The sequence below is a fragment of the Varanus komodoensis genome, unplaced genomic scaffold (genome assembly GCF_004798865.1).
Source record: "Varanus komodoensis strain SLA01 unplaced genomic scaffold, ASM479886v1 scaffold1, whole genome shotgun sequence".
NCBI lineage: Eukaryota > Metazoa > Chordata > Lepidosauria > Squamata > Varanidae > Varanus > Varanus komodoensis.
In genome coordinates, this window is record NW_025335268.1 from 20,730,990 (window position 1) to 20,743,434 (window position 12,445).

General features: G+C 40.1%; 1 protein-coding gene across 1 annotated transcript in view; it reads left to right on the forward strand.

Moving 5' to 3' along the window:
* LOC123033993 (kinesin-like protein KIF28P) overlaps window positions 1–12,339 on the forward strand; it is a 35,360-nt gene extending 23,021 nt beyond the window's left edge. The window contains exons 16-24 of the mRNA XM_044450991.1: window positions 1,156–1,274; window positions 2,768–2,875; window positions 3,194–3,468; window positions 5,429–5,563; window positions 6,758–6,924; window positions 8,335–8,441; window positions 9,061–9,211; window positions 10,272–10,462; window positions 10,910–12,339. Coding sequence (XP_044306926.1) covers window positions 1,156–1,274; window positions 2,768–2,875; window positions 3,194–3,468; window positions 5,429–5,563; window positions 6,758–6,924; window positions 8,335–8,441; window positions 9,061–9,211; window positions 10,272–10,462; window positions 10,910–11,071 — 1,415 coding nt within the window. The 3' untranslated portion in view covers window positions 11,072–12,339. The remainder of the gene's footprint in view (window positions 1–1,155; window positions 1,275–2,767; window positions 2,876–3,193; window positions 3,469–5,428; window positions 5,564–6,757; window positions 6,925–8,334; window positions 8,442–9,060; window positions 9,212–10,271; window positions 10,463–10,909) is intronic.
* Window positions 12,340–12,445: the final 106 nt, after the last annotated feature.

Sequence of the window (12,445 nt, forward strand, 5' to 3'; positions counted from 1 at the left end):
TCTCTCTCTCTCACACACACACACACACACACACACACACACACACACACACACTATAAAGTATTATAAAAACAGATTATGCCAATCAGGGCGTGATGAATCCCTGATGGAAGCTGCTTGTTTGTCCCTCCATAACTGCCCAGCTTTCTGTGCCCATCTTGTTAATCTTTTATTTAAAAAATTATATATTCAGTTCTTAACATAAATTTAATTTGTTGTATTTAAGGCAAATGTTCATAGTAAATTCCATAGTTTTGTCCAATTCTCGTCCAACAAATCTTCTCGACTCCTTTCCCTGCTGTTAGTATCTATGTGTTCTGTCGTTGTGTCTGTTAATATTCTGGCCTTTTTATTAGCAGGACCAGTGGTTGAGAAGTAATTAGTAATTTTTTTCACTTTTAAATTTGGGGTCACACTTTTACACTAAAAATTAAAGATTTTCAATTCACCAACATTTTTTTAAATAAATTATTTACCTTTTGTACATAGTCAATCACTGTACACACACCCACACACGTCAGTTGTGTAATGAAACATAATGGTCGCCGCCCAAAGTAAGCACTCAGCGCACAACCACACAACCAGGCACAAGCTGAGCAGCACCACAAGCCGAGCAGCACCATCACAACCAGCGCAGACGAAGTATGTATGCATCAGACTCGACACACAAGCAGCCCACATGCACCCTTTTAATGATTTTGCCGTCAACCTGCTATGCTCAACAGGGCGATTCAAATCCATGTGGACCAAACATCAAATTTTCAAAAGTTACTTTTAAAACTCGGATAATTCATTGAAAAAAGGTGCCGGAACTCCGTTCCGGTGCATTCTATGACAAAAAAAGCACTGCCCTTCCTTAAAGGGCTGCCCCTAATCACACTGCAGAGGCTTTGTTCTTTTTAAATGAAGCTCGCCATGCCATTTTTCATCCACAAGCAGTTGCATGCCTGTGTTATCAAAATACATGGTGGCCCTGATGCCAGATGTCTGATAATTCCAATACTTTAGAGGTTTTTCAGATTGTTCCAAAATAAATATACAGAAAGGCAAAGATAGGAGCAATAGGTTCCTCTGCTCCCCAGCCACCCTGCCACCCAAAGATACATGTGCGAATTCTGCTTCTTTATAGTTGATGATGAGGCACTTTTCTTAAAGGTGCCACAAAGAGGAAGGATGGCAAACCAGATCCCAGTGTCCTTGCCGTGTTTCATGATTATATTAAATTAATGCCATTGGTGGCTGAGGCAAATCAGATGAGCGTGGAGCTGAGGAAGGTATGTTTGAATATGTGTATTTCCTGTTTTTTTACTGCAGGATTAGAGTCTGTTAGTACATTGAGTGGGCTGGACAATCCACGTAAGATGGTGGCTGACAGATTAGTAAAGTGGTTAATCCTATGAATCAAAATCAGAGTCCAGCTCTTGAATCTATGAGAAACATGTTTATTTCCTTCATGGGGAATGAGAGCTTCCTGCAATTCTAGCAATAAAAATGTCAAGTGATCTTTGCTGCCTGGGGACATAAGAGAACCTGATGTGGGTGGCCCTTGCAATAGAAAGAGGCTGCATTTAAGAACATATGTATATTCCAGGGAATGGATTTACCAGATGCCCAGGGTGGCTATATCTCTGTAGTTCAAGGCATAATAAGGTTGCTGGGTTGTCCTGAGTTACAGGTTCATATCTTTTCTTTTTGAATGGGTGAGACTGGAAATCTGAGAAAGAAAACATCCTAAACAAAATATTTCCAAACAAAACATCCTAAATGCCTGAGACATCAGGACTTCAGATTTTGTGCCTCTCAGAATGGGAAACTGAATTATCAGACAGGAGAAAGGCGGCTGTAAGAACTACTTTGTAAATCTCAGTCTACCACTCAGATTTCTGTTTATATACTATGAATTCATACAAACAATTACAGTATTTTTCCATCTGTAAGACGCCCCCATGTATAGGATGCCCCCCACTTTTCCTACCCATTTCCAGTGAGCAAGCTGCTGCCACCCACGCACACCGCCCCCCCACCCCCCGTGAGCCGCCTCACTGCCCCCCCACGCATGCATGCAATCGTGCCAGTCTCCTCCGCACCCCAGCGCGACTGCAGTTCTCCTCTTGGCCCCCCTGTGTATAAGACACACGTCCATTTTTAAGTAAATGTTTTTAAGAAAAAGTAGCATCTTATACACAGAAAAATACAGTACTTAAATGGATATTTCCAAACAAAAGAGATTAACTGTTTCCTGTTGTTGGCAGTGAGTAAAATTCTATTGCTTATTTCATCTACCTCTTATACTAGGAAAAACCAGTTTACCCTGTGGCATTGTGCATATATTCCCATTCTATTTTTGAGACACTTAGGATAACTTTCTAAATTAGATTGCCACTGAGAAACAAGCAGAACCAATATTTTCATCCTTTTTGTGTGAGGTTGAGTTTCCTGTACTCTATGGGCAAGCAACTTGTAGTCCTCTAGATGTTTTGGCATACAACTCCCATCATTGGCCATACTGGCTAAAGTTGATGGGATTTGTAGGCCAAAATGTTCACCCCTGCTCTGCTTGTGGGCATTTGATGGCATATGACAGGGTTTCTTGATCGAGTGATTTCACACAATCTTGGTTTTCTGCAACTGTTTTCAGTTGTTTTTATTTTTTAATCTTTGTATGTTTTAACCTTTTCTGTAAGATGGCTTGAGTCTTTTTTTAGAGAAAGGTGTCTAATAAATTTAATAACTATAATGAACCATCTTGAGAACTTTTCTTTAACAGGACCTAAACCTGGAACTGAAGGTGAAAAATCTGGCATGTTCTGACTCCAGAGGGTATGACCTACAGAAAGAGATCATAGTTAAAGTGGTGCACAAAGTTACTAACCAGGTAAATAGTCCCAGCCACTAGTTTTGCTGGGCTCTATTAGCAGAAGGTTGCGTTGACACACATTATGGGTACTCCATTTTTGCACCCACTGGGTTTTCCCTGGCCATCCAAAGTCTTCCCTGTTGAGTGGTCCCAGTGTGCCAGGTCACTTCTAATGCCAAAGCCCCATACTGGGCTACCGAGTGTATATCTTTCCCACCCCACTAATTCTTTGTTCAAAGTATATGCAACATCTAACAAAATGACTTGGAAATTGCATTTAGTTTAAACATATTAAAGCTTAAGATGAAAGTGATTGAAACTGCAGCATTCCTCTAGGTATGGATTTGGTCAAAACCTAAGTTCATCAACAGAAAATTTTTAATGGAAGAGCTATATCAGCGGTTTTTAGATGGAGAAGATGTGCACGTTGACAAAGAGAATGATCCATTCTGGGATCCTGTGGAAATAATTCATTTAGGCTCTGCTCACATCTGGCTCCAGTCTCTTGCTTATTGCATGAAACTTGAAGAACAAACTGAACTCCTGAATTCCGAAGGAATGGAAGAAGCCATCATACTAATTAATATAATCCCATGTTTTCCAAATGGAAGGTGAGCATCTCTGTTGTTCTTTCTGTAGAACAAAAATTACAAGGGCTTGACTCAGAGATTTATGTCTGTACCTCTAAAAGGCAATAAGAGAAAGATGCTGCTGCTGTGCTTCTCCTCACTGCTCACTTTCCATTCTCAATTGCTTTGTAGTAGGCAGGACATTAAGATATTATAGCAGCAAGAGGCATGGTGGCCACATCTCCCTCAATACCTGGAATTTGCTAAAAATATAGGCATGTTCAGTGCCAGCTCCAGAATCTTGAGAATGCTCAGTCAAGACACCTTCAATGGGCCTTCCTCAAGGAGCCTACTTTCTCACTGCCTGCTATTGTAACCAATTACAGCTGTTCCTCATTCTCTTTCATTCCAGCCACTTCCTTGACAGGCAGAAAAGGAATGAATGAAGCTGGCAATGGCATCTCCCACTCCCCTCTCACCATCCTTGTTGGCTGTGTCAGAGTGAGGGACAGCCGAACAGTGGTGGAGCAGGTCCAGAGAGCGAGGCTTGTGTCCACCTGTGCCTAGCCTTGGAATGTTCTCTGAATTCTGTGAACAAGTCTCAGGCATGTGGTGTTCCTTCTCCAGTGTATCTACAGCTAAAGAGCAGAAGCATTTGCTTGTATTTTCAACTAACCACAGGTTGTCATTATGTCAGGAACTGTTGTGAGCTTTAACTGTGCATTGTTTGAACAAATCAACTTCAAATAATGGTTTGTCTTCCTGGCTTGTTTGGATACTTCAAACAACTGCAGTCCCTGGTTCAGACAAAATGACACACTATAGTTAAATGTAATGGAAGCAATACTTTCTGCTCCCTTCCTTGCAGCCATACAAAAGGAGAAGGACAGAGCACAAAAGGAAACACAAACTTGAATCAAAAAAGTACAAGGAGAAAATAAAAGAGACAAAAACCATTTTGAGTAGCATATTGCCAACAATGCCAGTGCCAATATTAAAGCATTCTAAAACTATTTCAAGAGCAGGAAACCAGCTAGGGAGGCAGTTGGACTGTTGGATGACAGTGAGGTTCAAGGGATACTAAAGGAGAATGAGACTCTAAAGAAGCTGATTTTTAAAAATCAGCCTTCATTGATTTAGGAAAGTAGGGGAGATACCTGTGCCTGAACACACGTTTCCAGGATGCGAGTCTGAGGAACAGAGGCAAGAAGTGGTGACAAAAGATAAAGTTCCTGCGCTGAAGACAAATTGAAAACACGGGCCAATGAACTCTGAGATAGCAAGAGTAAGCATGTAGAAGGTCAAGCTCGGCTGAAAAAGGATCAGCATGACTTCCACAAGAGTAAATCCTGTATCACTAACATTTTAGTGTCCTTTGAGTATGCTAATAAAGGTGTGGACAGGGATGATACAGTAGACATTGTTTATTTGGACTTCCAAAGGTCTTTTGACAAAGTACCTCAGCAAAGATTCCCGAACAAATGTAGGTGCTTCAGCGACTGGTTAAAGAGCAGAAAGCAGAGAGTAGGAATCAATGTTAAATACTTTGAGGGCGGGGTGTAAGCAGTAGGTCCCACAGGGCTTCGTCTTCGGACTAATCTTGTTAGTTAGACTAACAAGAATGATCTGGACTTAGGAGTGAACAGTAAGGTTGCCAAATTTGTTGATAACATCAAATTATGCATGATGATTAAAATGAAAAAAGGCTGCAAAGAACTTCAGAAGGACTTCCCTAAGCTGGGATAATAGACATCAATATGACAAATTAAATTTAATGTAAGCAAATGTAAAGAAATGCATGTTGAGGCAACCCCCCCCCCCCCCTTTTCTATATTTGCTGATTGAATCTAAGCTAGTGAGGTGTGTGTTTGGGGGCGGGGTACTCAGTGCAGACATAGCACTCATCAGATTCTGATTTTAGTTCAACAATATTACATCCAAAGGCCAGTGTCAATACCATTTTGCTTATTAATCAGTATTTTTAACCTGTTTTCCACAATAGAGCCTTGGGAGAGGATGATATGGTTATTGATCCTTTGGAATTGCTGGGCAAAAGAACTGATTTCCAAATTAATATTGTACAATGCCTTGGAGTCAAATGGATTAAAGAAGTACCCCAGAGGGGGATTCAGATTGGGTATGGAACTTCGGTTAGATCATTTTCAGTTTCTTTTGCAAGTGTCACCCAAGATAGTAATATTTTTCTGATAGCATTGAACAGATATCTGTATCTGGGTGATTTACAGTAGATTAGAAATTATTCAGAATCCAATCATTTAACAATAACAGCAACAATATCACCTCATTTCCAACCTTAAAATATACTGCTAAAATGAGGGAAGTTTCACATAGCAAGGATTGCATTTTTGTTTGTGAACTGTGAACTCATTTCCGTTTTAGATCGCTAAACAAATCATCAGAATTCTTTAATTTGAAATGTGTGTCATTTGAACCACACAAGAAGTTCTAGTTTAAAAAAAAAATCAGTAGACCCAACTAGCCTGATGGCTGCCTGCCTCTAATATTGAGTATTTGTATTTCTTCAACAAATGGAGACACATGTCTTGATGAACCATAGAAGATGGTGGTCTTACAGGGAGCATCTACATAGCAGTTTATAAGTCAGGAGATACGCATTTGAATCAATTCTTGTTTCTGACTTGAACCCACACTGGTCTCTTCTTGCCAATTAGAACATGAATTGCTTCATAAATGGTGCATAGGGTTTTCCCCACTGTGATTCCAAGGGCTGCTGTAAAGAAAGCTCATGCTTTTCAAACTTCATCTTTAACCTATTTAATTTTCTCATTTCATGAAATTCCACTTTTGCACAAGAAATCCCACTTCCAAATCTTACAAAAACAGAAGAAACTTACAGAAATACATTGCAAGTGAATAGAAACTCATGTGGAGCTTCTGTTTATTTCAGTTAATAGGATTTTCCAGTGAACTGTGCCCAAAGGCTGTAATTCTAAATATACTAACCTATAAATTAATGCCAATGAAGTGTGGTACTTTTAAACAGGATTCAAACTATGTTGCAAGTTTGAAAAAAGTAAATATTTTTAGAAATTACAACATCTTTACTAGAAAAACGAGCATCAAAACATTTAAAAAATGAAATCAATGGTGCTAAAGTAAAGATGAAACAATTTTCGAAAATCAGGGTGCAATATATGCACACATGATCATATATATAGTAAGGAACAATAGCTATCCTTGGAATGTTGTTCTGTATCCATGATTAACATAGTCTGTCCTTTTGAGCAGTTGATCTCTTTGGAGAATGAATTTTGTTTTATAATTTGGTTGTTTCTTTTTCCATTTATAGATACAAAGTTTATGATCTCCCACACACATTATACACAAAGCCTGCTTGGAAAAATGTGAATCCAAAGATAGAAGAACTAGTTACATTTTCAGCCATGAAGACATCCCATGACTTTTTGAACTATCTGCAGAAAAATGCCTTAATTATTGACTTGTGGGGTCTTCAAGGTATTCCGCTTACTTTATTTTGATGAAGCTATGTATGAACCAGAAACATCGTGGGGGGAGTGAGTCGGGGGGAGTGAGTCAGAAGTGGTCTCCTGGGCCATCTAGTCTGACCCCTGGCTCCAGCTGGCTCCGTTCATGTAACCCCCAACATGTGGTTGTCCACTCTTTCCTTGAACACCCTCACTGATGGGTCCTCAACCACCTCCCTTGGAAGCCCATTCCATATCCTAGGGGTCCTAACCCTCAGGAAGTACTTCCTGACATCCAACCTCAAGCCTGCTTCCTTGAGCTTTGCCCCATTGGAACACATCCTGCCCTCCAACAGGTTTTCCTGGGTTTTGTGCAGTCCCACCACCCCACTCTGAACGGTCAAGCCTTTCTTGCAGGATAGTTATCAGCAGTAAGAGCTTTAAGATACGACATGCAGGCATTCTGGCCACCCTCCTTTTGTCTTCAGCCTGGCCACCCACTGGGATTTGTTATTATTTATTGGAAGCCTTTTTATGGCATTCTTCAGACAAAAGGGGCTTCCTCAGCAGCTTACATGAAGATGTAAGACAGTCCTACAATTAAAAAAAAATCTTAAAAGACACTATTAACAAGGGAAAAGAAAATGGGGTAGAAAATGGGGAAAATATCTTTCAGCTGGGCTAGTGGAATGATCCTGCTTCCTGCTTTCATCTCCCATGGTTCATCCTGATGGAATGGGTGGCAGTAGTGACAGTTGAGGGTGGAGGAGCCTGCGGAAGGGAGGTCTTCTGCAGGTCTAGTGGAATGGCCCTGTGGTCCCTCTCATCCTCCTCCATACATCCTGCCAGATGGCTGGTGACCAGTTCATGGGAATGCAGCTCCAAGAACCTCTCCAAAATTGAATCCAGTCCCTGGGCTGAAAGAGGATCTTCACACCTTATAACTGAAAGGGTTTTTAGAATGTCACAGTGCTAAACAATCCACACCAACTCCACCCCAGAGCAGCTGCTACTCCCAAGGGCTGCACCCAACTTCCTTGTTTCCCTTGGATACTGTGTGTGTGCAATATCATAATGGCACATCATGCCAGGAGGGCTGACAGACATCTGAAACAACAAATTAAAAGCATAAGATGAAAGGAGCAAGCCATAGGGGGAAGGTGACATACTTTCTACAGCTTTGGTGGAAGAAGGGCACCTCAGGCTATCAAATGTCATACTTTTTAAAGAAAATGTTTTTATGACCCTTTCAAGCATGTGGAAATGTCAGCCCAACACAATGCCATATTCATCATAACCAATCATTAAAGTACAATTAATGGTATCTTTATCATAGCAGTGGTATAGAATTGCCATTGTGTCCTAAATATTGTGGTCTAGAACATGGATGTGCAAGAGATAACGTGGCCTTTAACTGTGCAACATCTTCCCAATACTGCAGAAGGATGTGTTGAACTTGACTTCTCCCAGCAAGGCATGGCTGTCACAAGTGAGGGTTCCATCATCATTGATAACCCTAAGGCTGAAGTTCTGAGCCATGCTGCCCAGGTGAGTGTATTACTGGCATTCTCACATAAATGAGATCAAGGACAATACCAGGCTATGAACAAGTTTCAAACACTTCTCACAACAGGTATGAGGGTTGTTGAACTACATCATTGGATGTTGAAAGTTCTGATCTGCTTCTGTCCCACCAACCTCAGGCTGTCCCTAACAAGCCTCATTTCTGCTTGTTTCATACTTACAATCTGTTTACCCAATCTGTCAGTCTTCTTTTTGTGGGAATTAGCAGGCAAAACCATCCTTAGCAAGACCCTCAGCATTTTTCTGAACAGAACAGGAGAAGTGTCCTGGGCAGAGGTCATTTCTACTTATGAAGAAGCAATGAGGGAGGAGACTGGGGAGAAAGACTTAGGCCCTTGCCTTTCATCCTGGTGTATGTAAGGAGGTGAAACTCCTCTTGCTGTGGGCAGTAAGGCACTCTTCCTTCATTTAAAGATACCTGCTTGGAACTGTTTTTCCAGAAAAATTATTTCAATAGAGGGGGGCCTATCCACATGAACTTGTGTGTTTATGTAAGATATATACATATTTATTCATTTTATTTCTATACTGCCCACCGAGCTAATAAATGTGTATATGTATATAATGTATCTTTCTTTTTAAGAACACAGAAAATGAATTTGCTGAACTTTACCAAAAGCTACAAAAGCTAGAGCAAGAAACCGAACTACTCAGAGATATTAACAGAGCTCTAAGGGAAGAAAATTTACTTCTGAAGGATAAATTGAAAGCATGTGAGAAAGAAATTCAACTAGGTAAGTACCTTATGCCTTATTGCTTCTTTAATCATGGTATACTTTCAACCTCTTATGACCACTAAGATATGCTTTAATGGATACTGCTGGAGTTCTGTTTAACTGGTTTCAGAAGGTGGGATGTTCTGTTTGATTTTGTTGTGTGAATAGGGAGATTTAACACAGCTTTGCAGCTAAGATTTTGGTACATCTGCAACCCATAGTTCAATGTTACACAGGTTGGTCAAGCTGTCCTAATTACGATAACTGACTGAAAGTATTATTTTACACCTATTGATTGAAACTGAGAACATAAAGTCTGCAAATCCCCAGATAAAAGTCTTGCTTTTAGGCTCAGCTATGAATTTCAACAGTACTGAATATGAAGAGCTCACTTTTCACACACTTAGTGCAGATTTCCGAAGGGGGAGTCATCAGTGGCAGGAAGAATGCTGTAACCCAGGTATTAATATATTGCCTTCCTTCCACCCACTCCCTAACTCAAGCATGTTGAACCTCTTTCAGCTGGATGTTCAAATTCAATTTTGGGGCAGCTCTTTGAGGTCACATTCCAATGGTGAGCATGGCAAAAGGAGTGGGCCTCAACATACACAAAATGCTAATATATTTGAGAATGACGTTCTTGATGCCAGTAACTAAGTCATAGGAGAATGGGGATTTTAGAATGGGAAGAAAGTGCAAAAGCTGGGAAACCACTGAATGATTGACAGCTGCAGGGTAAGTATGGGAACCACCAGTTGATGTGTTGAAGCACAGGCATCTAGAGAGCCCCAAAGTTTGTATAAAAACATTAGAGGAATCCACCCCCCCCCCCCATAACAATTGACTTCTGCAGAGGATTTAACATGCTCAATGGCCATACAATACTGAGTGTCTGTCAACGGGAAGAAACAGAAAGCCAGGTGGCTGGGGTAAAGTATCCTCAAAACTGGCAGGCCAAGCTGGTTTAACAGTTGCAATATTTTGTGTTGAGTCCTACTTGTGTACTTTTAATAGAAGAAACTCAACTACATGCCAATGATGTGTCTGTTGATATAATTCTTTTTTTAAACAATTCTAGGCAAGACCTTAAAATCTTCTATGAAAAACCAAGCTAATAAAATAACCCCATTGGCAGCAAAAGACACTCGCCCAGTACGCAATTCTCGCATAAGCTGTGATGCTGAATTTGCTAAAGCACTGAAAGCCTTCTACCAAAATATGAATGTGATTAGAGGACAGTTCTTGAAACTAAAGCACTGCAGAGTTCCGGTATGTGTGTGCACACGTATGCCTCTGTATCAATATGAAAAGGGTTGATTCTAACCTTGTTTGAAATAGGTTGTGCTATTTTATTGTGAACAATCTTCAATGAATCTGAGAAATCCTTCTTAGACTTGCAACTCATTTTATAACTAAATGCTACTACTCTCATAATGTCCAAGCATTCTTCAAACTGGGGAGCCAAGAAATGAAGACTTTAAAAACTGTTTTCTGACTCCCAAAGGTTGTTTCAGGATGTACACTAATTGTAGATTGGTTTTTACCATGTTAGGTTAGGCTATGATTTTGGTCAGAAATGATTCTTCTTGCTGAATAACTTGCCCATCTGTTAGTGCCAGCTACTCTATTTCTCATATTTCTGTTGAAGGGTAGATGACTCTTTCCTTAATAATGCAGTTTGCATTGCACGAAAAACCCTATTTATTTTGGTTCCAGGAAGAAGATAATGTTCAACTACTGCGACTTTTTGCTGAGAGACAATCGCACATGTTAAAGGATTTTGGAGAACAACTTGAGTTAAATATAAGTAAACTGAAAAATGATGTTGCCTTAATAGTTAAAAAGAAACGAGAAGGGCTAGGCTACAGCAAGCCATGAAGGCATTATAGTATATTAAATAAAATGGTGCTTTAATGTAATAATTGTAATAGTGATTAAGTAGAATGTCTTGTGCTTCATTATTAACTGGGGCATCATAGATATATTTACAAGCCTCACCTGGTGCACAATTGACAAAGTGCAGGCCACTACTTAGTACAGGTCAGTCTTGCTTCATATGCACCTTTTCTTTTTCCCTAAGCAAACCCTTAGAACTCCACAAGGTGGACTGAAGGACACGAGCCTCTTCCTTCTGCACTGTCTCAGGCTTGGCAAGTGTGCCTGCACTGGGAAGGCAATTGTCCCATGAAACACCACACTTCGCCTCGCTTGAGGACACAGAAAGAATTGTTCCTTCAGAAACTTCAGTATTTTTTTAGAACTTTTCAGAAACAGGACAGTACTGTATTTAGAATAAACTGTTTTGGAAGATAAATCAAGAACTCACCGGAGATCATTTGCAATAGCTGAGGAGGATCCAACTGCTTCAGTTTCATGAGGTTTTTTTTTCCCCCCAAAGAAACATGTCAGCCCAGGAATTTAACATGAATGCACACACCCAGCACTTCATGTTGTCTTTAGTTCTTGCCAATGTTAACCAAAGATATAAATACAAAACCTCAGCTTTACTTTTACTCTAATGTACAGCATGTGTTGCAGTGAATCCTCACTTTCTAGAAGTGTTTCCCAGGTTGAAACAGAAGCCTGTTCAGGTGTCTCAAAAGGAAGCAGGAGAGGAAGGGAAAAAAGAGGGAGAGTAGCTGTAATGCTAGGGGAGTTGGCTGCCTAATAGAGATTTTAGAATATTCAGATTTTGCAAGGCTTCTTAAGGACACTGCTGCCTTTTTTCCCTTTCCCTTTTTTGGTATGTGACTGTTTTGCTTCCAAACTGATAATGAATTCAGGTGGACCCCTTCATACCACAGCTCCTTTATGTTTGCTGATACTCACATGCCCTAAAGGTGATGGTGGGATGCCTCAGCAGCTGGAAGGGAATACTGGTAACTTGCTTATGCATACCACAAAGGGCCTTGGTCCTTAGCTATAAGGGTCTTAAAATCCCACCTATAATTAGGGTTTTAAAAAAGGAAGTACAGCTGGCATTCTAATTATAGTCCATTATCTTTGCTATTACAAGGAGTCTTCAAAAAGTTTCCATACTTTTTAAAACTCTATTAAAAATTTCAAAGACAATTTACATCACTTTTCTACATAGTCACCTTCCTTTGCAATGCATTTTTCTAGCATCATACCAACTTCTTAATGCCATCAGCAAAAAATATATAAAATATAAAAGTGTGGAAACTTTTTGAAGACTGCTCACAGTTAAAAGTATTGGTTTGAAATATATTTGTGTATTTGATCATACTGGAC